Source organism: Colletotrichum siamense (genome assembly GCF_013390195.1).
Source record: "Colletotrichum siamense strain Cg363 chromosome Unknown KSG_Cg363_contig02, whole genome shotgun sequence".
Classification (NCBI taxonomy): Eukaryota; Fungi; Ascomycota; class Sordariomycetes; order Glomerellales; family Glomerellaceae; genus Colletotrichum; species Colletotrichum siamense.
The window spans coordinates 6370996-6393354 of NW_023501015.1; the positions used below are offsets into that span (position 1 = coordinate 6370996).

At 50.7% G+C, this 22359-nt stretch overlaps 8 protein-coding genes across 8 annotated transcripts; 4 read left to right on the top strand and 4 right to left on the bottom strand.

Annotated features, from left to right (window-relative positions):
- Positions 1-554: 554 nt before the first annotated feature.
- CGCS363_v003659 (Secondary metabolism regulator LAE1) lies at positions 555-2073 on the top strand (the record flags this gene model as incomplete). The annotated part of the gene is made up of 9 exons (XM_036635508.1): positions 555-605; positions 654-680; positions 743-833; positions 889-930; positions 996-1150; positions 1225-1262; positions 1315-1452; positions 1543-1962; positions 2019-2073. 9 exons carry the CDS (start codon positions 555-557, stop codon positions 2071-2073), a joined length of 1017 nt encoding a protein of 338 aa, XP_036499072.1.
- A 511-nt stretch (positions 2074-2584) lies between these two features.
- On the top strand, positions 2585-4062 carry CGCS363_v003660 (Secondary metabolism regulator LAE1; the record flags this gene model as incomplete). The annotated part of the gene is made up of 8 exons (XM_036635509.1): positions 2585-2635; positions 2703-2732; positions 2788-2878; positions 3016-3170; positions 3240-3277; positions 3343-3480; positions 3547-3966; positions 4020-4062. 8 exons carry the CDS (start codon positions 2585-2587, stop codon positions 4060-4062), a joined length of 966 nt encoding a protein of 321 aa, XP_036499935.1.
- A 970-nt stretch (positions 4063-5032) lies between these two features.
- On the top strand, positions 5033-6450 carry CGCS363_v003661 (Secondary metabolism regulator LAE1; the record flags this gene model as incomplete). Its single annotated transcript, XM_036635510.1, has 8 exons — positions 5033-5083; positions 5139-5171; positions 5263-5353; positions 5404-5445; positions 5500-5654; positions 5719-5756; positions 5826-5963; positions 6027-6450. 8 exons carry the CDS (start codon positions 5033-5035, stop codon positions 6448-6450), a joined length of 972 nt encoding a protein of 323 aa, XP_036499934.1.
- A 250-nt stretch (positions 6451-6700) lies between these two features.
- Positions 6701-7816, bottom strand: CGCS363_v003662 (uncharacterized protein; the record flags this gene model as incomplete). The annotated part of the gene is made up of 2 exons (XM_036635511.1): positions 6701-7744; positions 7799-7816. 2 exons carry the CDS (start codon positions 7814-7816, stop codon positions 6701-6703), a joined length of 1062 nt encoding a protein of 353 aa, XP_036499933.1.
- Positions 7817-8504: 688 nt separating this feature from the next.
- On the top strand, positions 8505-9563 carry CGCS363_v003663 (uncharacterized protein; the record flags this gene model as incomplete). The annotated part of the gene is made up of 1 exon (XM_036635512.1): positions 8505-9563. The coding sequence occupies one exon, from the start codon at positions 8505-8507 to the stop codon at positions 9561-9563; it is 1059 nt and encodes a 352-aa protein (XP_036499932.1).
- Positions 9564-10566: 1003 nt separating this feature from the next.
- On the bottom strand, positions 10567-12098 carry CGCS363_v003664 (Acetylornithine aminotransferase; the record flags this gene model as incomplete). Its single annotated transcript, XM_036635513.1, has 3 exons — positions 10567-11610; positions 11667-11906; positions 11967-12098. 3 exons carry the CDS (start codon positions 12096-12098, stop codon positions 10567-10569), a joined length of 1416 nt encoding a protein of 471 aa, XP_036499939.1.
- Positions 12099-12526: 428 nt separating this feature from the next.
- Positions 12527-14539, bottom strand: patB-4 (Carboxylesterase patB; the record flags this gene model as incomplete). Its single annotated transcript, XM_036635514.1, has 4 exons — positions 12527-13636; positions 13764-14258; positions 14328-14354; positions 14420-14539. 4 exons carry the CDS (start codon positions 14537-14539, stop codon positions 12527-12529), a joined length of 1752 nt encoding a protein of 583 aa, XP_036499938.1.
- Positions 14540-15470: 931 nt separating this feature from the next.
- On the bottom strand, positions 15471-17107 carry CGCS363_v003666 (Secondary metabolism regulator LAE1; the record flags this gene model as incomplete). The annotated part of the gene is made up of 10 exons (XM_036635515.1): positions 15471-15510; positions 15560-15979; positions 16031-16165; positions 16225-16262; positions 16318-16355; positions 16407-16536; positions 16597-16619; positions 16682-16773; positions 16817-16851; positions 16913-17107. The coding sequence occupies 10 exons, from the start codon at positions 17105-17107 to the stop codon at positions 15471-15473; spliced, it is 1146 nt and encodes a 381-aa protein (XP_036499937.1).
- Between the last annotated feature and the right edge of the window lie 5252 nt (positions 17108-22359).

Genomic DNA, 22359 nt, shown 5'->3' on the forward strand with positions numbered 1-22359 from the left:
CACTAGTAAACTGGGTAACAAAACCAAAAAAAAAGAAATGTTTTTTGATGTCCGACAATCCATGGCCGCGTAGTATTAGCGTTGAATCGGTATCGGGCCTAATGAAGATATATCCCATCAACTTTCTAGCGGTATCGAAACTGTGTGGTGAAGACCTGCGTTTTGCAGGCCAAAAATAGGACCCTTGCGCTTGATTGAGGTGCATTTCCTATCCTCGGTAAGAATGTGACCACAACAGCACATTCTGCACCAACGTGCATGCACATCCGGGTTCCGCGGCTACACTGTGGAGATGAGAACTGTGTGCGTGCGAATAGAAGTGACAGCAGGGGGCTGTTGGGACGCCCGCATGTTCATCACAGCCTGAATTGTCCGCGATGGATACCGGCCAAGACGAGGGGGCCGGACGATGCAACCGGCTCCGACATGCAAGTGACAATCACAAATACCCCTCAAGTTTCTTTCTTTGTCCTTCGACTTTTCTTTTGTTTTTCTTTTTGTTGTCGGGTTTCTTCTAGTCCAAGTAACGCATTCGCATTGAAGGGCTAATCACCATGTCTCAATCTCAAGACAACCACGAAGTTGAGCTCGCTGCTGATGACGGGGTAAGCTTGAAACCTGGAACTTTGTCTTTTAACGTCTAACAATTGCAGGATGATCCCCGCTCAGAAATCGGAAGTGTAAGCTTTGTCCCGAGGGCCAAGCGCAACTACTGACGTGTTGCTAACTATCAACCACCCAGAGTATTGCCTCCTCGAGAACCAGTCTTCGTGACTCCATAATCGATTATCGCATTGAGAACGGCCGATCCTACCATCGTTACAAAGAAGGCAGTAAGTGGCTCCTCGTGCATGAACAATCAGCGTGGTTTCTGACGAGATCCTCCAGAATACAATCTCCCAAACGACGACCAGGAAAACGACAGACTTGGTGAGCTTAAACACCATAACTCACGATGTGGACCTAATTTGATGCTAACTCAAAATTCCAACCAGATTCAAACCATCAGCTGTGGCTGATCACTCTTGACGACAAACTCGGCGTCGCCCCGCCCTGCGAAAAGAATGCGACTGTTGGTCGAGTACTTGATGTCGGCACTGGCACAGGTATCTGGGCTATTGACTTTGGAGACGAACATCCGGAAGCCGACGTCAGTACCTATTCAACGGCGCATCTTAATGATCCTTGAAGACTCATGGATACAGGACTAACTTTGCATCGCAGGTTTATGGGAACGACCTATCCGCCGTACAGCCAACCCTGTGAGGAAACATTCATAGTTAAGATTGAGAGAGTGCTGACCATTCTTCACAGAGTACCACCCAACGTCAAGTTTGAAGTTGATGACATTGAAGACGAGTGGACATACTCTCGTCCATTTGAGTATATCCACAGCCGGCTCATGACTTCCAGTCTCAGCGACTGGCCCGTGTTCTTGAGACGTTGTTTCGAGTAAGTCATTCTACGTTCACCTTCATCAATATCGATATCATATTTTCCCGATTTGATCATGTAAAGGAGCTAACGAAGGTGGCTATGAAGTAATCTGGAGCCTGGGGGTTACCTCGAATTGAAAGAAACCGACATCATTCCTCGTTCCGACGACGACACCCTCAATCCCGCGCATGCCCTTATGAAATGGGCTAACCTCCTTCTGGAGGCGTCAATCAAGCTTGGACGGCCCTACATGGAGATCCCAAGTTTGAAGCAGCTCATGATTGAAGCAGGATTTGAGGATGTCACAATGCACGTCTATAAGTGGCCAACTAATGGGTGGCCTAAGGACCCGAGATACAGGGAGATTGGCCTGTGGAACTACGAAAACACAATGATGGGCCTGGAAGGCTACACGATGGCCCCCTTGACGCGCGCTCTGGATTGGATGCCAGCAGAGGTCGACGTCTTCCTCATTGATGTGCGTAAGGACCTCAAGGATCGAAGCATTCATGCATACTGGCCTCAGTGAGTCTCACTCCCACATGACACCTGGAAGACTTGTGTTTTGAACATTTGACTAGATACGCTATCGTCGGCCGCAAGCCACAAAAGGAGGAGACGCCAGCGGCTGCTTGAGATTCATCATGATCACTTGTCTGTACCCAGCTGCATTTGTACCAAGCCCGATAAAAGTCCATATCTCAAATGACTTGGCAGAAGAATTGTGCCACTGGCAAACTCGGAGTAATTGTTGCATAAGTACCTTCCGCGGATTAAACCGCGGGAACGAGTCGGGATCATGACCCCTGCGCTCGCTTGTGAAGCATTTACCCTTCTCGGTGATCATGTCATAATTGACAAACATATCTTGACAGGCAGTGGTTATGATAAACATGCACCGTCGCACCTGCCCCAATTTTCTGTTTTCTCATTCGTGCGTAGTTCTTCATGTCCACAAAACTCGCCGCGTAACATGGATGTTTATGCACGTTGGTGCAGAGAAAAGGTCGGCCAAGAAGAGGGGGCCCGAGTCGTACAAAAACCGCATTATTTGCCCCGCGTCTGCCGTTCCGTTTTCTTGTGCTGTTTCCTCTCTTTTCTACCAGAGCCAGTCCTTGTGCGCGGTTCCATTGAAACATCAATAATCATGGCCAGCCCTCCGAACGACTTTGAAATCCAGGTTGCTGCTGATGAGCAGGTAATAGGCGATCTTCTTGCAGTTGCAATCCCTTATTGTTCTTTTTCGGTTTAACGAAATATTGCAGCAGGATGATAGCCATTCTGATATTGAAAGCGTAAGCTCCATATGTGGCACTGAAAAGTGACTCTCCAGCTTAATGTGACCACCAGGTCACCGCCTCATCAACGACTAGTCTTCGAGAATCCGTCGTAGACTACCTTGTGGAGAATGGACGCACATATCATCGATATAAGGAAGGCAGTATGTGTTGACAAGCCTGCGCGAAAGTCTTTTCTAATTCCTCAGAATACCACTTGCCCAATGACGAGAGGGAAAATGACAGAGAAGGTAGAAATCTCCCCTATCTGCTCAGTTCATCTGACTGACCCAGTTTCCAGACATGGTTCATGCCTTGTGGCTTCTGACGTTGGACGATAAGCTTGGTCTCGCCCCTCCATGTGATAAGGATGCCAAGGTCGGCCGAGTCCTGGACATAGGCACAGGCACTGGAATATGGGCTATCAACTTCGCGGACGAGCACCCAGAATCTGAGGTATCTTCCATCACTCTCACATGCGGTCTCTCACAGACAATCCATTCCGCGAGATCTAACAATAAGCAGGTTCTTGGGAACGATCTTTCACCTATTCAGCCCAGCGAGTGAGTGGTCTCGATCGGGGCATCGAAAACCCTATTTTGACACATTGCTAACCTCTCTTATGTAGCGTCCCGCCCAACGTGAGGTTTGAGGTGGATGATATCGAGGATGAGTGGACATATTCGCGACCATTTGACTACATCCACAGCCGAGTGATGACATCAAGTGTTGCGGACTGGCCTCAATACCTGAAGAAGTGCTACGAGTAAGAGGATCACTCAAATTGTTCGAATGCGGCGTTTATGGAAATAACTGACTTGTGATCGGGCAGCAATCTTCAACCCGGCGGCTATCTCGAGCTTCAGGAGCTCGATCTCTTCCCTTCATGTGACGATGGAACCCTTACAAAGGACAGTCCATTGATGAAGTGGGCGGACCTATTGTATGGCGCTTCGGTCAAATTTGGCCGCCCTTACTTAGAAATTTCCACCTTAAGGAAGGCTATGATTGAGGCTGGCTTTGAGGACGTTACTATGAGCACCTATAAATGGCCTTCGAACTCCTGGCCAAGAGACGTCCATTTCAAGGAGCTTGGGATGTGGCAGAGGGAAAACATGCTCAGTGGGCTGGACGGGTTCACTCTAGCCCCTCTGACGCGTGCCCATGACTGGTCACCTGCGGAAGTCAGCGTCTTCCTCATCGACGTTCGAAAGGTCATCAACGACAGAAACATTCACGCCTACTGGCCAATGTAAGTTTTGCTTGAGAATACATCCGAAATTTAGATCGTGCTAACAAATCTAGTTACTTCATCGTCGGCCGGAAGCCGCTGAAGGAGGAGAAGTAGAGGAGATTGTCGTCTCCTGTGGAAATTTCAGAAAGGCTTGATTGCCGTACATGTCGCCTCTTGAATAGTAGATCAGCACTAGACTTCTAGCTTTTGAGATAACTGCAGTATATGCCAGTAAGGCCCTCAGGGTTTCGATCGCCAACGGGAATGTTTAGAAGCCGTCGTTGGCTTTATTGTTTTTCTAGGAGTTCCTCCAATTCACTCGGTGAATATCGCGACTGGATAATTCGAAACAACACTACAGCAAGAGATTGTGAAGCGAAGATTGCGATTGTAACAATACGCGTTGCATCGGTGGCATTTACACGGGGGGTTTTGAGTGCATGTTCGCTTTCCATCCTGCTTGGCTAGATGCGGCGGTGCTATCGCTGAAACAGCATGACGAGGCTCTGTCAACTTTTCAGTGATCGTCTACCCCTTGGTTCCAAGTAGCTGAATCACTGCAAAGCTGTCCAGAAATCCATACACCATAGGGCCGGCTGACAAGCCATTGCTTGGTTCTCATGGGTGTTGAGGGGTGTGGACTGCATGGGCAAACAATCACTATCCGTAGACTCCCCACCGGGAGTTTGCTCCCCCATCCGTGCCGCTCGGCTTCTTGTCCCAACGCAGGGTAACATGTCGCCAACAGGCGAGCTAGTCCTAAATCTGCTGGTAACAAATCTGCAACATGCGAGACGATTGTCTGCTTGCGTTTTCTATTCGCAGAGAGCTCATCTCCTCCACAAAAAAACGGTCCTGCTGCTAGGATTCCATGCACGTTGGTGCAAGATGCAAAGCAAATGCACTCATCAGCCAAGACGAGGCAGGGGCACCGAACGAAAAAGGCGGTCATGTGCGACCCGTAGGATATTTCAATTGTCCCAGTCACACCAGGTCCCGGGTAACTGGAATTCTTTCCTGTCCCTCAGTATCTTCATCCAGCAGCCGACATCTTTTTCGAGATCCACAACCATCCGTCGCCATCATGTATCATTTTTCACAGAATTTTGAAGTCCAGGTATTTATCGACGATGATGTACGCGCGTCCCTACCCAGAAGCCCGGTGTTATTAAATCTGACATTGACCACAGCTTGAAGATGATACTCGGTCGGAATGTGAAGGCGTAAGCTTAAGAATATTACCGTTCATCTGTCGCTTCCTCGGCGGATTGCTACAGAATGGATGAGCCTTGTTGTTAATAGACCCAATCACAGAGCGTCGCATCTTCAACCATTAGCCTTCGGCCATCAATCCGATCGTATCATGAGGAGAACGGGCGGACATATCATCACTACAAGGAAGGCAGTATGTAATCTACACTGGTTTGAGATTATGATGCTCAGATATCTTACCAGAATACAATATTCCAAACGACGACAAAGAGCTGGATAGACAAGGTGAGTCGCTTTAACAGTTAGGGTTGAAAACTCACTTATCAGTGAGTGATGTAGATCTAGAACATCACTTATGGCTTCTTACCCTGGATGACAGGCTTGGTCTCGCGCCACCATGCCAGCCCAACGCCAACGTCGGTCGAGTCCTCGATGTCGGGACAGGTACGGGGATTTGGGCCATGAACTACGGTGAAGAACACCCGCAAGCCCGAGTAAAGTTCCTCGTTGTTCGGTCACCTTTCCTATGCAGAAGTCTGATAGTCGTCCCCAATTTAGGTATACGGAAACGATCTTTCTCCGGTTCAGCCAGATCAGTAAGAACTGCCGTAACTAGGTGCTTGGAGTGGCTGTACTGATATTGCAAGACTAACATGCGATTGCAGTACACCGCCAAATGTTAGATTTGAGGTTGACGACGTGGAAGACGAGTGGACGTTCTCCCGTCCATTCGACTACATCCATAGCAGGGTAATGACTTCCAGCATCTCCGACTGGAGTCTTTACTTACGTCGGTGCCTTGAGTAAGAATACTGCTATCTCCCGAGGCCGAAGTGCATTCATAACGCTGACTTTGCATGGCATAGCAACCTTGAGCCGGGGGGATATCTGGAACTTCAGGAGCTTGACTGCGTTCCGCGCTCCGATGACGGGACCCTCACTCCAGAAAGCCCGTTGATGAAATGGGCTGATCTTCTCGTTGAAGCATCAGAAAAGTGCGGGCGCCCTTATATCCGTATCCCTCCACTCAAGGACCTTATGGTTGAGATAGGGTTCGAGGACGTGTGCATTTATATGCATAAGTGGCCCACTAATAGCTGGCCAAAGGATCCAAAGTTCAAGGAGCTTGGGATGTGGCAAAATCAAAGCATGATGGAAGGACTCGATGGCTTCACTATGGCCCCTTTAACTCGGGCGCTGAAGTGGAAGAAGGACGAGGTGAACGTATTCCTAATCGATGTGCGGAAGGAGATCAACGATAGAGACGTCCACGCATACTGGCCCATGTAAGTATTGAGACACCATCATCCGAAGCCGAGGACTCATGCTCAATTTCCGCCGAAGTTATTTCATCATGGGTCGAAAGCCTCTCAAGACTGATGAAAACAAAAAGCCCGATTCAAGCAATTTCGCGTTCACGTTTTAGTGCAAGGGAGGGGTATAATACCACGCTTGTATAAATGATTTCATTGATATCGCATCAAATAACAGGCTCCCCAATCGTTTTACGAGAGAACCAATGACTTTGAGTTCTCATTGCTTAGACAGGAGGCAATGAGCCATTGGCCTCCGTTTCATTTCCAACTTGGTGTTTGATATACCTCATACGCATCCGTTTGAACCTGAGTGTCGCGACCCAATTGTTCATAAACAAATAAACAAACACCATGACAACACCTGCAGCAATAATCAGAGGTCCAAGAATGGAGAAGACAGTGAACCCATATGATGCTCTTTGAAAAGCGTGATTATCCTTGAGCATACTTGTGCCAAGACCAACTTGCATAGCAGTCAGAACAACGACTAAGTAGATGGTCGAGCTAGCCATCCATGTAAAGTTGCCTTCGAAAAACGAGCCGTACTGGTTCCAGTAGGATCGGTAGGCGCGTAATGGCGTCTTCCATAGGTAGTAAAGCTTGTTCAGGCGGTTCAGGCGCAGCTCGCCGTAGTGGAAACGCGGATCAATGTCGCGGTAGATGTTTTCGTTGTCGAGAAGCTCTTTAACGAACCTCCGCCATGTCAACCAATTAAACTCCATGGGAACCAGGTGCTTGTCGCGAGCGATGATGAAATCGCTCTCGTAAGAAACAAGCGCTGCGTAAGAAAAGAAGAAGCCGAGAGCTCGCTGTCTTCGAAGCCTGCAGCTACATGGCTGTCGATCAATATGATGAGTGCCATTGATAGGGCCCGGTTTGCAAGACAGGTAGTCCTGCCAGAACCGAGGTTCCATGAGGAACCGCGGTAGAGGCTTGATCCAAATTTTCGACTTGCTCCAAACAAGATGCATATCCATCTGCTCAGTGACTTGTATCTGACGCCCAAGCAAGTCCTGGTAATGCAGTGGTCGCGGTGGCATTGGTCTGCCGGCAAGCCAAAGCCAATTGTGAACATCGGCTAGACGTTTCAGATTGAGCTCCTTATCAATACAGGCGAGGATGTTGTTTTCGGAAACACTCGGATTGTTGAGGTTCTCGTGTGCGTCTCGGTAAACTGCTGGTAGCAATGAAGTATAATCATCGTGAAGATCTAGCCTGTCGCTGCCCTCGTAGTTCTGTCGTAGTATGGAGATGCAGGACGGGATGGACTGACGATACTTTGTTAGCGTTTGGATATTCAAGGCATCTGATTGGGCCGCTACCTGAGCCCATCGTGGCATCTCGATGCTCCCGTTTGGATCACCCATAATAACCGGGTGAATATATTTACATATCCAGACTTTCAGACTGGAGACGCCAGTAGAAATATGAGATAGCCTTCCAAGCGTTCAAAGAGATGACGCGTCCTTCTTAATTCTTTTGGGTGGGTTACCGGCGTGGTCAAGTTGTTACGTAAATAATCTCTATCATGGGGTCTTCAATGCCCAACCACAAGGATCAAGAATGACACTTTCTGCACTTTCAAAACGTCTGCCTAAGGAAATTTGCCTAATTGCAACAGAACTGCGACTTCTCGGTTTATCATTCGACGATTTGGAGCCTGGCTTACTTCTCGGACTCAGAATCACCGAAGCTGACCGACTTTACGGTCAATATGCATACTTACATCACCTTCTAGCCTATAGAAAAAATAACCCACGCACCATCATTCTCAAATGGATTTATCTGTCATGAGTTCAAGTCAAATTCCAAATCAGGCCTGTTTTCATCATGTTCCAGAGTCAAAGGCGTCTTGTGTGACTTATATAAAAAGGGCAAGCTTTCGTATCTTTTTCTGAACAGATCCCCAGCAGGAAAAACATCATACTCGTTCGTTCGAATCCCCAAGAAATTCTCATGGGCTCCTTACGCGTTACTAGTCTCTTTTAGACAGCTTCCTTCAACCCATCCGGGACCGAGACACCGGCCATGTCGAACCCAACAGCGATCAGAAATGCGACCTTGATCATTGGCGTCATCACTGGTTGGCTATCTCTTTTGATTTACGTGTGCAACGTTCATCGATCGCGAAAGGCTAGAAAAGCAGTCGCAGAACTGGACCTGACCGACCTTAGCCGATACGACTTTCCGTCTTCCTCAGACCCTAAGAAGACCTTCAAGACAATCCAGAAAAAATGGCAAGAACATCTCAAAACGAAGGCAGCCAGTCGACAGGAAGAAGAGAAGAGCACTGCCCACGGCGAACCTGTGTGGCTGTCGCTTTGGGCCTTCAGGGGCGAACTACGACACTGGCAACTTCTCTCCCACTGCTATAAGTACGAATTGCGGAGAAAGCAACGCCCCAAGCCTGCCCCCGAAGAATCAGACGGTAGCCTCGACTCCTCTGCCGATGAACAGACAACCGAAGCCGAGGGCGTCGTCGAACCTATCGATGATGTGACAAACACGTCGGGATTTGGCAGGTTCTACGAAGCCGCCACCCGCCAGTATCCGAACTACGCTTCAGATATGGAGCAGCGGGACAGAGTGATTGCAACTCGAGGCAGACCTGACGTCCAGATCAAAGGCGGCCTCGTGAGCATTGTGCTCATCGGGTGGACCGACAAAACCAAAGACCAGGTCGACGAGGCATTCTGGCAAGTTGAGAAGAACTTTGGAGACTATCACCTCCTGAACAACAACTGCCAACATTTTGTGCGAAACCTAGCCGACCTCATTGTCTCCAAGAAATCGCAGGACTGGAACTGGTTCCGAAAGATGTCCTTGAAGAGTTACGGGGAATACGTCGGCCCGCAAACTCTGGGGACCCCTGGAGGACTTGCTCGATTATTGCTGGTGAAACTGACAGCTTTGAGGGCAAGCAAGACCATGACCGACCCAATGGCTTTGAGGGTACTAGACGGCCATATATCGGCGCTCAACTCTTACCTCCTTTCTCTGCATGTGGAGCTTTCTAACGTTTGCATTGCTTGTGCATGGAGAGGGGGGCAAGTAGTTGCTGCTGATCAAGCCGTAATGCTTGTTTAGATAAGTAGACAAGAATCATGGAGAAATAGGGATGTCGAGGAAATTCATAGCCCGCCCATTTCGTAACAGGGTACACAATAGGTAATCGCACTTCGGACGGTGCTTCGTCCAGTAAGGGGATCAGTTACGTACCAGGGTACCAGGGAAGGAGAAAAGGGATAATGCTAATTTCTGGTGACGATGGAACCCTTTCCACAGCCGCGTCGCTTTCCATATCTGTATGTTATGTTTTGCCCTTTTTGGTAACGAGTCGGTATATCCAAAGTTTATTGGTAGTAGTAAATCGCACAATAGTACCTGAGAGATGTATTGACCCTATTAGCTCCTGGGTGATAATAATACCTAGGTAGGATCAGTAAACCTCTTGGTTTTCTCTGAAGTTGCTTAATCAAAGTACTTCCTTTCTACAAAAAAGGCATGGCGATCTTTTCGGATGACATTTCATGAACCAATTCCTACTTGTGGAGTGTGATCCGCTTGGTCAGTAAGAGTTGAGGGGATATTTCCAACGAACATCACCCTTCTTTGTTTTCTCTCCCTAGCTCTATCAGATATGTATACTGTCTCAAAACGCCCTTTCAGCTACCAAGGGCTGAATAACCCAGAGCTCTGTCGCAATACAAAAAGCATGATTCCACCGAAATATTGCCTCTCCCACTCACCGTTTACATGTAATGGTCTGATCAAATTCAGCCGAGATCTGACACACCAATCTCACGTCCCAAGTCAGGTTAGCTACGCGGGATAGCTTTCCAAGTGGACGGGCGCCTTTGGAGCTGGTCTTCGTTCAGAGACATAATCTATTGAGACCACAACACACTAACATGCTTTGTTGTGCTAGTCAACTGCCAGCTCCCTCCTCATTCCCCTCTCTTGAAAACGAACGCTTCGCTGCTCGCGTACGTGGAATCTACGTCTAATGTTCATAAAGTTTTGAACGCCGGCATAAAATGATTTTTAATTACATGGGAATCAAAGACTCGTCGCATAAAAAGAGCCTCTTTCATGAGCGGGTAACAGCAATAGCCTCCTCCAAAATGTCAAGACCCTGCTGGATCTCCTTCTCGGTGATGGTCAGAGGGGGCACGAAGCGGAGGGTGTTGGTGCCGGCGGTGATGATGAGCAGACCGCGCTCGCGGGCGGCCTTGACGATGGGGGTGGGGTCCTGGGTGAGCTGCAGACCGAGGATGAGGCCGCGACCGCGGACCTCCTGGATGAGCTCGGGGAAGCGCTCGCGGAGGGCGTCGAAGCGGGTCTTGAAGATGGCAGCCTTGGCGGTGACGCCCTTCTGCAGGGCGGGGTCGGCGAGGCGGGAGACGATGTTGTGGGCCAGGCGGCAGGCGAGGGGGTTGCCGCCGAAGGTGGTGCCGTGGTCGCCGACCTTGATCTTGTCGGCGACGTTCTTGTTGACGACGGTGGCGCCGATGGGGAAGCCGTTGCCGAGGGCCTTGGCGGTGGTGATGATGTCCGGGTGGGCCTCCTTGGGCAGGTGGGTGTGCGCCCAGAAGGTGCCGGTGCGGGAGAGGCCGCACTGGATCTCGTCGTAGATGAGGACGGCGCCGACCTCGCGGCAGCGCTTGGCGAGGGCGATGAGGAACTCGTCGGAGGCCGGGGTGACGCCGCCCTCGCCCTGGATCGGCTCGACGATAACGCCGCAGGTCTTCTCGGTGACGGTGGCGTTGATGGCCGAGACGTCGTTGAACTTGCCGAGCTTGAAGCCGGGCAGCATCGGGGCGAAGGGCTCCTGGTACTTGGGGTTGTGGGTGGCGGACAGGCTGCCCATGGTGCGGCCGTGAAAGGCGTTGTTGAAGGAGACGACCTCGAACTTGTCGCTGCCGGGGTTGGAGACCTTGGCGGCCTTGCGGGCGAACTTGATGGCGGCCTCGTTGGCCTCGGAGCCGGAGTTGCAGACGAAGACGGAGTTGGCGTCGTGCATGGCGCCGGCCTCGAGGGTCTTCTCAACAAGGAGCTTGGAGAGGGCGCCGGTCCAGGGGTTGTAGTAGAGGTTGGAGGCGTGCATGAGAGTGCTACCCTGGTTCGTGACGGGCTGTGTCAGTCACTTTGCGCAAAATGACTCAACTATGGCTCGAAGTTATCACCTACCTGCTCGGTCATGAGCTTTGTGATCTCGGGATCGCAGTGGCCCAGGGCATTGACGGCGATACCAGCGGTGAAGTCGAGGTATTGCCTGTTCTCGACGTCCCAGAGGACAGAGCCCTGGCCCTTCACGAACACCGGGGGTGGGCGGGCGTAGGTGGCCACCATGTAAGGCGCATGTTCGCGGACGAGAGCGGCGCTGGGGGAGTCTTCGGTGGGATCGGGGTTCGGGACGGAGGCTTCCTTCTGTAGATTATTGTCAGTCCAAAAACATCATGACTCCCGTCTCGGAGGACGACGACTTACGCTGATGCTCTCGGGGATGCTGGAGGCGGCGGCGGTCGCAGAAGAGAGCGCACGGGCGTTGAAACGCGAAGAGACGGCCAGGAGCGGCTGGCACTTGGCCAATTGAAGTCGCAGAGGGGCACGGAACGCCATTATGGTGAGTTGGAGGGCAGACTCGACTCCGTGGGAAAACAAAGGTGGTGTTGAAGGAGGAGAGCAGAGGTAAAATTTGGGCTGGTTCGCGCATGGATCGACGGGATTAACAGAAAAGCAACAGCAGCAGCAGCAGCGAGTGACTCGACAATCGGCTTATCGATAACGCCCTTGCGCCTCCGACGTTTGGCACGTTTTGGAGGGGCAGCCCTCCACTTCGGTCCGGCGGGTACCTCGTTTTTAGCGCTCCCCGGGGACGCCCCCTCCGATCTCGGGCCCAAGCGCTCAATCTTTCGGATGAACCCCACGTTCGTTCTTCTTGTCAAACATGTGCCTACGGCGCCCTACTAGGCATGTTTCGGCGTTTGAAAAGTTTCAGTTACGTCAATTAAACGTAGAATTATTTACACAACTTCCACAGCTTCTGCTCAATTGGCCTCGAGCAGAGTCTCCTCAATGATGCGCTTGGCCAACCACTCACATCTGCCCCGGGCGAGCGTCGGATCAGTGCCCCTCGCAACATGTGTAGAGTTGTTAGCTTCACCGAGAACAAGAAGGTTGCCCTCAGCACCGTACGGCTCGAAACCAATAACTTTATGTGCCGTCGGGACTCCGCTCGTGACAAAGCTGGCAATCCAAGACTGAAGAACCCTTGAAGCCGCAACATCGACGTCTGTGGTGGGTGGGAAGGGAGCTCCAGCTGGGTCAATCGCTTCCCCACGATAGAAAGTGAACCCAAGATCTTGACCGTGGACACCGGGTGGGGCTGCAAACTGGTAGTTGTACGTGGCGTTGCGCAAACCACGCGATGTGAAGGGTTGGTTGCATGTGAAGCAAAACTCCCCAAAGCTCTGGTAGGCCCGCTCGAAGTTGTCGGTGTAGCCTTGAGAACCATCGAAAACGGGAGGATACACCTCTTCCTCCAGGGCAGTAGCACTGTCGTTGCTGATGCCGGCAACAAGGGTGCGCACGTACTCGGAGTAGGCCTCGGTGGTGTTGATTCTGGGGTCACCGAAGAGGATGCCTTCGTTGGCGTTGGTGCCGATCAGCGCGCGAACGTGGTCGAAGTCGCCGCTAAGCAACATTCTCGCAGGCTCTTCAGGGACGAAGACGCCATCAACGGCTGGGTGAAAGGCACCTTGGTACAGCTGACGGGTGACGATGTTGTTAACAGCGATGAGGACGTCCGATGGCAACTTGCGCAGGGCATCGAACGAAGAGACATTTGCAACGCTCAACACGGTTTCGACAACATCCTCGAGTGCTTGGCTTGACCGAGCGGGAACGAAGCCGGTGGACTGAGTGATTATCTGCTGGAAAGGGGCCGGTCCTTGGTCACCACCAAAGGCCGTCAACTGGTGAATGATGGAGCCGCCGCCGGCACTCTCCCCCATCACCGTCACACGGTCTGGAGACCCACCGAAAAGATGGATGTTCTCCTTGACGAATTCTAGAGCCAACCTTTGGTCATACAGGCCAACGTTAGGCGTCCCTTGAGCCTCTACGGTAGGACCACCCAAGAAACCAAAGGCGCCGAGCTGATGGTAGATGTCAGCAAGAAATGGACTTGCAAGAGCGACGTGGGCCGAGAAAGATGCCAACAGGGGTAAGACCATGTCAAAGATGGCACGTCATGGCAATAGAACGGAAGGGAAATGCACTGACCCTGTAGTTCATGGCAACGAAGATGAACCCATCATCACCAAGATCCTCACTGGCTTGTAGCAAGCCAGTTGGATCATGCAGCCCTAATCCAGTCTTTTCGCCGATTAGGTACCCTCCGCCATAGATCCAGACCAACACCGGTGACTCGGCACCGGATCCGCGTTTGTCGTAGATCTTCTTCGGCACGATGACATCAAGAAACAAGCAGTCTTCCGAGATGCGAGGGTCAGCTGGCGGCTCGGTCTGGTTGGCAGCCTGCTGTCGCAACTCGGCGAGGTCGAGCACCGTGCCGCTGATGTAGGAGAGGATCCACTGTGTCACCGCCGTATCGTTGAAGAGAGTGAACGGCTGAGGGCAGATAGCGCCGATGGAACCATTGTTGACAACGTGACTGGTGTTGGAAACTTTGACAGGCACAGGAGCTCGGAATCGGAGGTCGCCTACGGGCGGTTCGGCGAAGCGGATGTTGGAGAAGTTGTAGGTGCCGGCCGTTTCCTGTGAGGTTCGCTTGGGTTAGCGTTATTGCAATGCAAGACCAAGTTGCGGAATTCTAAGAAGGCTTACATCATAGCTGATAGCTTGGTGTCGTTCCTAGAGCGAAGGCTAATGTCAGTAGCTGCGAGTTAAACAGCCCATTACCACATGCTCTAACTTACATGAGGCAAGTCGACAATCGGTAAGTCTGGTGTCTGAGTGGCGTTACTGCCATCATTGCACACGGCTCCCGATTGAACTCCTCGAAGAAGAAGTGCAAGAGCTACTTGAGAGAACTTCATAATGAGTGAGCGTGTGATTGAAGGAAAGTACGTTAGAAGTGATCTGCTTGCAGGCTCTGCAGCGTCAACTAACAGCCCATCGGCCAATATTTATAAGATATCCGCCTCCCTATACTGATCGCCATCAAAAGTTCTCAACGCCTGCCTGCCAAGCAACTCTGACATCTTTCCCGAATGTTGCTGCCGACGTAGTCTGCTTCCCGTGCCCTGTTGCCGACCAACGGGTCTGACCAATCTGACGTCCCGGTGTGGCCGCCATCACGATTCACAAAAAGCTGCATGGGCCCGACGGGATGGTTCTTCACTCTTAAATGGCTTGGCAGGAACCACAACAACGGGAATAAGAGAAAAATGAGAAACCCGATGCTTGGAACCGTGGAGCTGCAATATCGCCATATTAATGCTCTAGCAAGATCTGGCTAGCGTTCCGGACTCGATAACAATTCCTAGTCATGAAGGCTGCAGCTTGCTGACAAAAGCTCGAGCCAACCGCGGGGATTACCCATCGGCGCGGCCAAGGGACGGTCCGTGGAGGTGACTTTTGACAGAGAGAGACCCCTGAAGTTTTTTATTCCTAAGCTTAAGCATCACTTCGGGATCGGTGTTTCCTTGTGACGAATGTCGGGCCAAATGAGCGATAGTTCCGTTTTCGCCAAGACGACAAGCCTTCGATATTGAGCCTTTGCCCCGGGCGTCTGAGATGTTCATGCCCAGTCAACTATCTACTTCGGCCGAATGACGGCCCAGCCACCTCAGAATTCATTCGATATCTTGCTGTAAGGAGCGTGCTCGCCATGATGCTTGCACAATACTCGTAGAGTCAAGAGATAATTGGTCCAGTTCGTGTGTGTCATTTCGGCTGCTATAAACCACTTAGTACGCGAGAAAATGGACAAAGTTTGACCATACGTCCAGCCGAGTTTTCCTTCCATTATTTCTTCGACTCAGGTACCTGCCCATAAACCACATGACTGTGTACAAAGTTAGCCAACAACCTCTGCAATGAGAAGACAAACTCACTAAACCATGTAAGCATGGAAGGCATTATTCCGAATCTCATTGCGCACGTGCGCGAACAAGACCTGCGCCTCCGCCACAGTCCATCCCAAGACGCCGGTATACAACCTTAGGTTATAGGCCTCCAGCCCATCGAGAGCCTGAATCATGTTCATGTGCCCGAGGTCCCTGAGATACGGGTCCTTTGGCCACATACCGAGGGGACACTTGATCTGCTTGTGGTGGATGTTCACGAACCCAGCCTCTCGCATCAACGGTTCCAGCAGGGGCCCGGGTGACGGCTCGCGGCCTACCTTCCTAGAGCCGTCCATGAACATCTTGATCATCTTCATGGAGTAATGGTCGTCGGTGATGGATCCATCGTCAGACTTGAAGAGAAGATCCCAATCCTGGAACTCGACCCAGCCACCGGGGTGGGTATTTCTATATCAAGCTTAGTGTTGTCCGTGCAGATGTCACAATACAGTTACCTACTTGAAAGTGTTCTTCACGAGCCTGGGCCAGTCCGCGATTGCCCCTGCCATGAATCGGCAGTAGATGAAGTCGTACTTGGGCGCCACCCAGGGGCTCTCCACATCATCGACCTCGAATTTGACGTTCGGCGGGACCCTGGCTACTGTCAACACACGCACTAATGTCATAGAGTCAATGTCATGATAAGCGCGTACCATTCACTTTGAACAGGACTCAAGTCGTTTCCAATGACCTGCAAGGTATTTAGAGTCGTTCCATTTGTCGTTAGAGGCTTGTGTGCAGCTAACCTCGGCGTCCGGAAACAGATCCGCAATCTCTATAGCCCCTTCAGGAGGTTAGCTAACGACGGTGGTAACGTCACAAGATATTTACTAACAGATACCAGTTCCGGTCCCAATGTCCAGAATTCGGTGCACTTTGCCTTGTTCAAGAGGAGCGTGGTGCAAATGGTTCTGGGTCAACTTGGTCAGGAAGCTGGCATTAAAGTCTAAGCGGTCGAGTTCGTCCTGTTCGTTTTGTTAGTCCTCAATGCTTGAAAGGTTGGAAAAGCTTGAGTGGGCTGTTACCGCATCGTTGGGCCCATAGTATGCTTGACTTGTCTCAGCATTAATCCTTTCCCAACCAAAGATTGGACCTCGAATCATCACTTACTGCCATGGCGGAAAGCGTGGTAGCGTCGCCCATTCTCGGTGGGGTAGTCGTAGACGCTTGACGTGACGGATGTGGTATATCCGGAAATTGACCTGCGGAGTCAGCAGAGTTAATGGTTGAAGACACTCTTCTTACAGCTGTTCATCCGTAACGGAATCACGGTCGGCGATCTAGATACGCAGTCAGAAAGATCGATCGACTCTCCAGACGAGCCAATACATCATCACTTACACCTTCGTCGACTTCAATCTCGGCTTGCTGGGTCGCAGGTTCGGTCGTTTGCCCTGGGATTTCGGCCTCAGGTGAGCCTGCCGATCTTGGCGAAGCAGTCTTGGACTTTGGAGGGGTGGCTTCTGCCCTTGGCGAGGGGGCTTTCGCCGTTGAAGGTGCTTCTGGAGACCTTGGGGCCTGTGACGAGTCCGCCATCTTGTATGTAATTAGTCCGCAACCTCGGTCGGCAGAGACCCAAAGCTGTAGGCGCGAGGTTTGGCGGGATAAAATGCAACCTGCGTCAGAATTATCAGGAGAAAAGAAAGAAACCCAAGTTTCAAAAGAGGGGATTGTCGGAGGGGCCGATGGGTTCAAGTCAGGAAGGCCGTTACAAATGACAGACGACGGATACTGTGGGTTCAACGTGCTCTTTGCAGACCGGTGACCAGCTGTTGGTGCAAGATGCGCGTTGTGCATGCCCAGCACGCGGATATGCAAGTGCGTTTTCTCATGTCAACATAACGCCCTCGTAACGTCCAGGATCAAGCACTAATCAGGCGTTGCCAGTCTCCCGATGGTGGGTCCGTTGCTGATGTTCAGCCGCCCGACGCCAATAGGGTTCGACCCGTGCCGCTACCCCAGCCTTCTTCGAAGAACACCACCTGCATACATCAGGCCAGTTTCCGGGCCTAGTGCCTCTTCAGATCCATTGGCAGCGGCGAAGGGGCCAACAGTGCGAGGACTTTCACAAAATGTTTGCATTAATGTGCATTTCTTGCAGTTCTTGGAAATACGACAAAATATAATGGGGCCAATCCGCATGAGCAAAAAAGAAAAATTCATGGCGTCTAGTAATAGACTCGGCCACAGGAACTAAGATGAACTAGCCAAATGTCAGTCGCAGTCGGGTTTCGTTACAGCAAACTCCTCTTTCTATCGGTTTCAAATTGCAGGAGTTGCTTACCATAAATCTTGACAGCACTTGGCCGTGTGTGTCAGCTTACCGCAGCCAATATTGACAGATTACGCTTTTGATTGGACCCAGATAATCTTCATGCGGCACCTAGCAAACTCCATGGACGTCTAGTGAGTCTTCCGTAAGACTGTTTGCTGCCGTCGACATTAGAACGTAGAACGGTCAAACTGACAAGTTAGTAGAAAGTTACATCCTCTGATACTTAGCTGTGCATACATTTTGGTCGCACCAGACGAGTATGCACTTGGCTACTACGGCACACGAATAGTTGCAATTCTACTACTATATGTGCTGTCTCTTCTGTCAAGTCAAGCCTCAACAGCTCCCGTGGAACTCTGAAAAAACGAGAATCATCAATGCTATAGGATAGAGTTTACCGCGTATTACTGGAAGAAATATCTGAACGATGTAAATCAAGCTTACTATCCCCTTAATCTTTTATTAGTCCGCCTGTCTTACTACTATTACTAGAAGACCTGTCCAGCCAGAATTGTGAGATATTGAGCTCATACAACGTGAATCCTGTGCAACCCCAGCTAGCGGAGACTTGAACAATGTGTATTGAAATTTATATATAGAAGGGTTGAGTTACTGGACTAACCCTGTTCCCTTTCTCAGAACCTGCAAGGTTAACGACTGGGCATTCGACGTATCACCCACCGGTGCTATGGGGGTCAGGTTATGTCTTTGTCCAGCGGCCATCACAAAACAGGGCTTAGCAATGCACTTGATGTCCTCCAACGGATTCCCTACGAATGCAGCTAGATCTGCAGCGAAGCCTGGCTCAATCTTACCACATTGAGTATCTAAATTGCACTCTTTTGCCGCAACCGTTATTGCTGCAGCGATGATCTCCCGCGGAGTATACCCTGCGTCTGCTAAGACGGTAAGCCCATCTGCGTAACGCTCAAAAGGACAAAATCCGATACCAGCATCCGTCCCAATTATGATCCTGATGCCTGATTCCCGCAGTAACGAAAGATTGGATAGAACAACATTTCCACCGTCCCAAGGGCAGAAGTAATCCGTCTCGGTACATGCCGTGTTCATCTATAGCAAAGTAAGTCCTACTTCCATCCACTAAGTGCGAGAGAACTTCTAATTTACCGTAGGACAAACAGCAATGTCATGCTCCACCAGCTTTCGGGCCACCGTTCTGTCGAACACAGCCTTGCCGTCTGATGATATCTATGCACAATGCTCTATTGAATTGAAGCGTGCGTTGGCAGCTCTCTCGATACCCTCCGTACCAGTCGCATGCGTTGTCACAGGCAGTCCGGCCTTTTTGGCTTCATCGGCAATAGCATCCATCTCAGCCTGGGAGAAACGAGCCCTCGACGGATACCTGCCGTCATGAACCCACCAGTCGCCATGATTTTTATCACGTCTGCCCCTTCAGTGACTCGCTTGCGGACCTCCGCGCGGACGCCTGCTATACCCCCGCAAACACCTCCCATGCTGTGAGCATGGCCTCCCGCCACTGTCAAGGGGGCGTTGGCGCACTGTAGTCTTGGGCCTGGCGTTGTGCCATCCTTGATCATCTCGCGGATTGCGATTGCCGTCATTCCTCGGGCCCCCAAGTCGCGAGCTGTCGTCACTCCAGCATCAAGAAGCTTCTCACCGTTTCTCTGCATCAACGGCAAAAGCTCCTCGTCAGGCAGATCAACATCGGTACTGGTGTTAGTCTCATTAGGATCCATTTGAAGATGTACCTTGGTCATTGACTTAGTCAAACTACAAACCGGGATGTGACAGGTACATACATGACAGTTGAAAAGACCAGGCATCAATGTGACATCGCCTAGGTTGGTGACCGGCAGATCTTGCCATTTTGCCTTGATGCTATCCCATGGACCGACATCTTCAATTTGGTTGCCATTGATGACGACAACCCCATCGTCTATCAGCTCTGCGAATCTTTCTTCCCTTCTAACTTTTTTCTTCGCAGTTTGCCGCCTGGAGGCGCACCTTGTTGACTGCCGTATGACTCTCAGCGCTCCTGCGGCACAATAGGCCAAGGTCGGGGCGGACCTCATCCGTTATCGTTGCACTTTTCTCAATTATCCGGCACCATACAAATTGTCGATCTCTATGATAGTGAAGTGCTAAGTCTCGGCCGGGTCTGCTCCGACATCGTTGCTTACTACGTGCGTCACTCCAGCTGGAACGGCACATGAACAGACTGGCTTTTACATTTGGGTGTCAAGCTTTCCATCACTCGTCAGCGGAAATCTTGGGATCAATTCTGGGTGGATTTAACAAGTATTGGGATGGCACGTTGTACAAGCGGGCCGAGATCTGTGCCGTTATTAACTTGTTTGTCGGAAGGCTAGGATAGATGCCTGTGGCCAATATCATAGCAGTCCTAACAAGGCTCATCAGATGCGGTATGGACATCATCACCCAGCTTGTTATGTACGGCAATGGAAGTCATGCGCAATCGAACCCTAACAGTTTCGGTCCTTGGAGATTTATTAGCTTTTTCCTTGGATCCTGGACAATAGTCATGTCCGTTTTCTCTCTGTGTGTCTTGGGAGCCCCAAATCAAGTCCGTTGATTCACAGAACAGGCACAACGCATGGCCGCTGCTGGAGTCGTCAGCAACCAAACGAGTTCGGAAAGAAGACAGCAAAATTGGATATGAGACCAAGTTTGCACTACTTTCATGGACCCTCAGACATACTTCTTCTTCTTTATAGTTATCGTTAATTTTCTTTTGAACGGAGAAATCACGTCTTTTTGGTAACGTGGTTTTTGTTTCCATTGGATTCACTCCTCTGGAGACGTATGCTGTCCAATCTGCCTTAGCAAGTGTCATGACTTGTGCCCTTACGCTATCAAACAATCATGCTCATGGTTGTGTCAACGATTCCTGCCTTCGTGGGTATGCTGGCTCTAGGCCTATTGCCTAACGACGTACTGCTTTGGACACGATAGGGTCTCTATCTTATGACTGTAACCGGGCGTCTACCGGGACTTTTGATCTGGACTCTTCTTCCATCCAACGTCGCTGGCAACGTCGCTGGCAGAACTAAGATTTTAGTCACCGGGACCGTCATGTTCATCGCCTCCTGGATCGGAAACGCCATAGGGTCACAAACATTTCAAGCTCCATCGGCACCCGTATACGTCCCAGCTAAAGTTATTTGTGACGTAATGTATGCGTTGAGGTGTGTCTTGTTTATCGCTTGGAGGTTTTACTGTAAGTCGATCGCGTTTGTGGATTGTGGTAACTACCTTACTTAACTTCATCTAGATGTATTCGAGAACCAGCGCAGAGACGCTGTTATTCCGGAAATGGAGTTCTCCCTGAGTAGTCTTCTCGACAAGGTCAAATACAAGACGAATCAGATGTCACTGACCGGGAGAATGTTTTTTTCAGATACAGCATGTAGCCTGACATGGCACACTTGCTCAGACACAAGAACTTCCGTCAGAGCAATGTTGGCTGTCTTAGATTAGAACCTGACGACCGCAAGCCTTCTCCGAGGGCGCGCAACATTTCCATGATGACTCTATTCTTCATGTCTCAAGAACTTTAATCTTCGTTTCTTACTCAAATGCCTTTCTTTGGCACGGGGCCTACGGCCTGTATTAGACGATGTCATCTACGTTGTCTCGCTCTGCAATAGGAGGCCGAGGACCAGCATCTGCGGCCGTGACATTGGGTCTAGAACGTTTCTTAATCGTCGCGTTGGAGGAGGATCTTATCATTTCATCATCAGGAGTTCAAGACATCGGCCGTTTCAACCTTAAGAAAGGCAGATGGGGCCCAATGTGACGTGGAGCCGGCGCAGCTAATGTCATCGTGCCCACTACCCCCTCGCCAAGCCAACCGGCTTGTCTTCTTCCATAAGACATCAGACCATCTGCAGACTTGAGTTGGAGCCGTTGCCACAAGTTTTTGTCTGGAAACTTTCCCCTGATGTTTTCATTTCTCCATGACGCTGGCAAATCCCGGGTTCTTTGCTCAATACCCCGTTTGCGCTTAATACCGCATATTTCAAAGGATCCATCCTCAGGAAATTGTCACTGGGTCCGCTGGTGTTGTGCTCGCCGCACAGATGCCCGGAATGTGGGAGCGTGGTATCCCACTCAACATCTAGCGTACCAAAGTCGATTTCCACCCGATGTTGAACTAGAAGCGGGCAACAGCGGAAGGAAGCAGGATCCTCAAGGGTCTTTGCCGATGGTGATGTGACGTGGACACGCGGCTGTTGACGGCGGCAGAATGACATGAGTGCGCGTCTGTTCAGTGTGATTTCTCCGACTCGGGGGATTTTCAACATCCCTGCATCCGAACCCCATTTGCACCCTGTGGCTCTTCACTGTCGGGTAGGACCTCACTGCCTTTCAGGGGCAATTGTGGACGCAAGTGCCCATTGACGTGGTTGAACAGTTTGCGCAAACAATGCAATCAACGGGTAGTCTTTTGGACAGAAGGAATTGGTATCATATAGCTATTTAATGCGTTATTTTCTGGGCCAGGTCT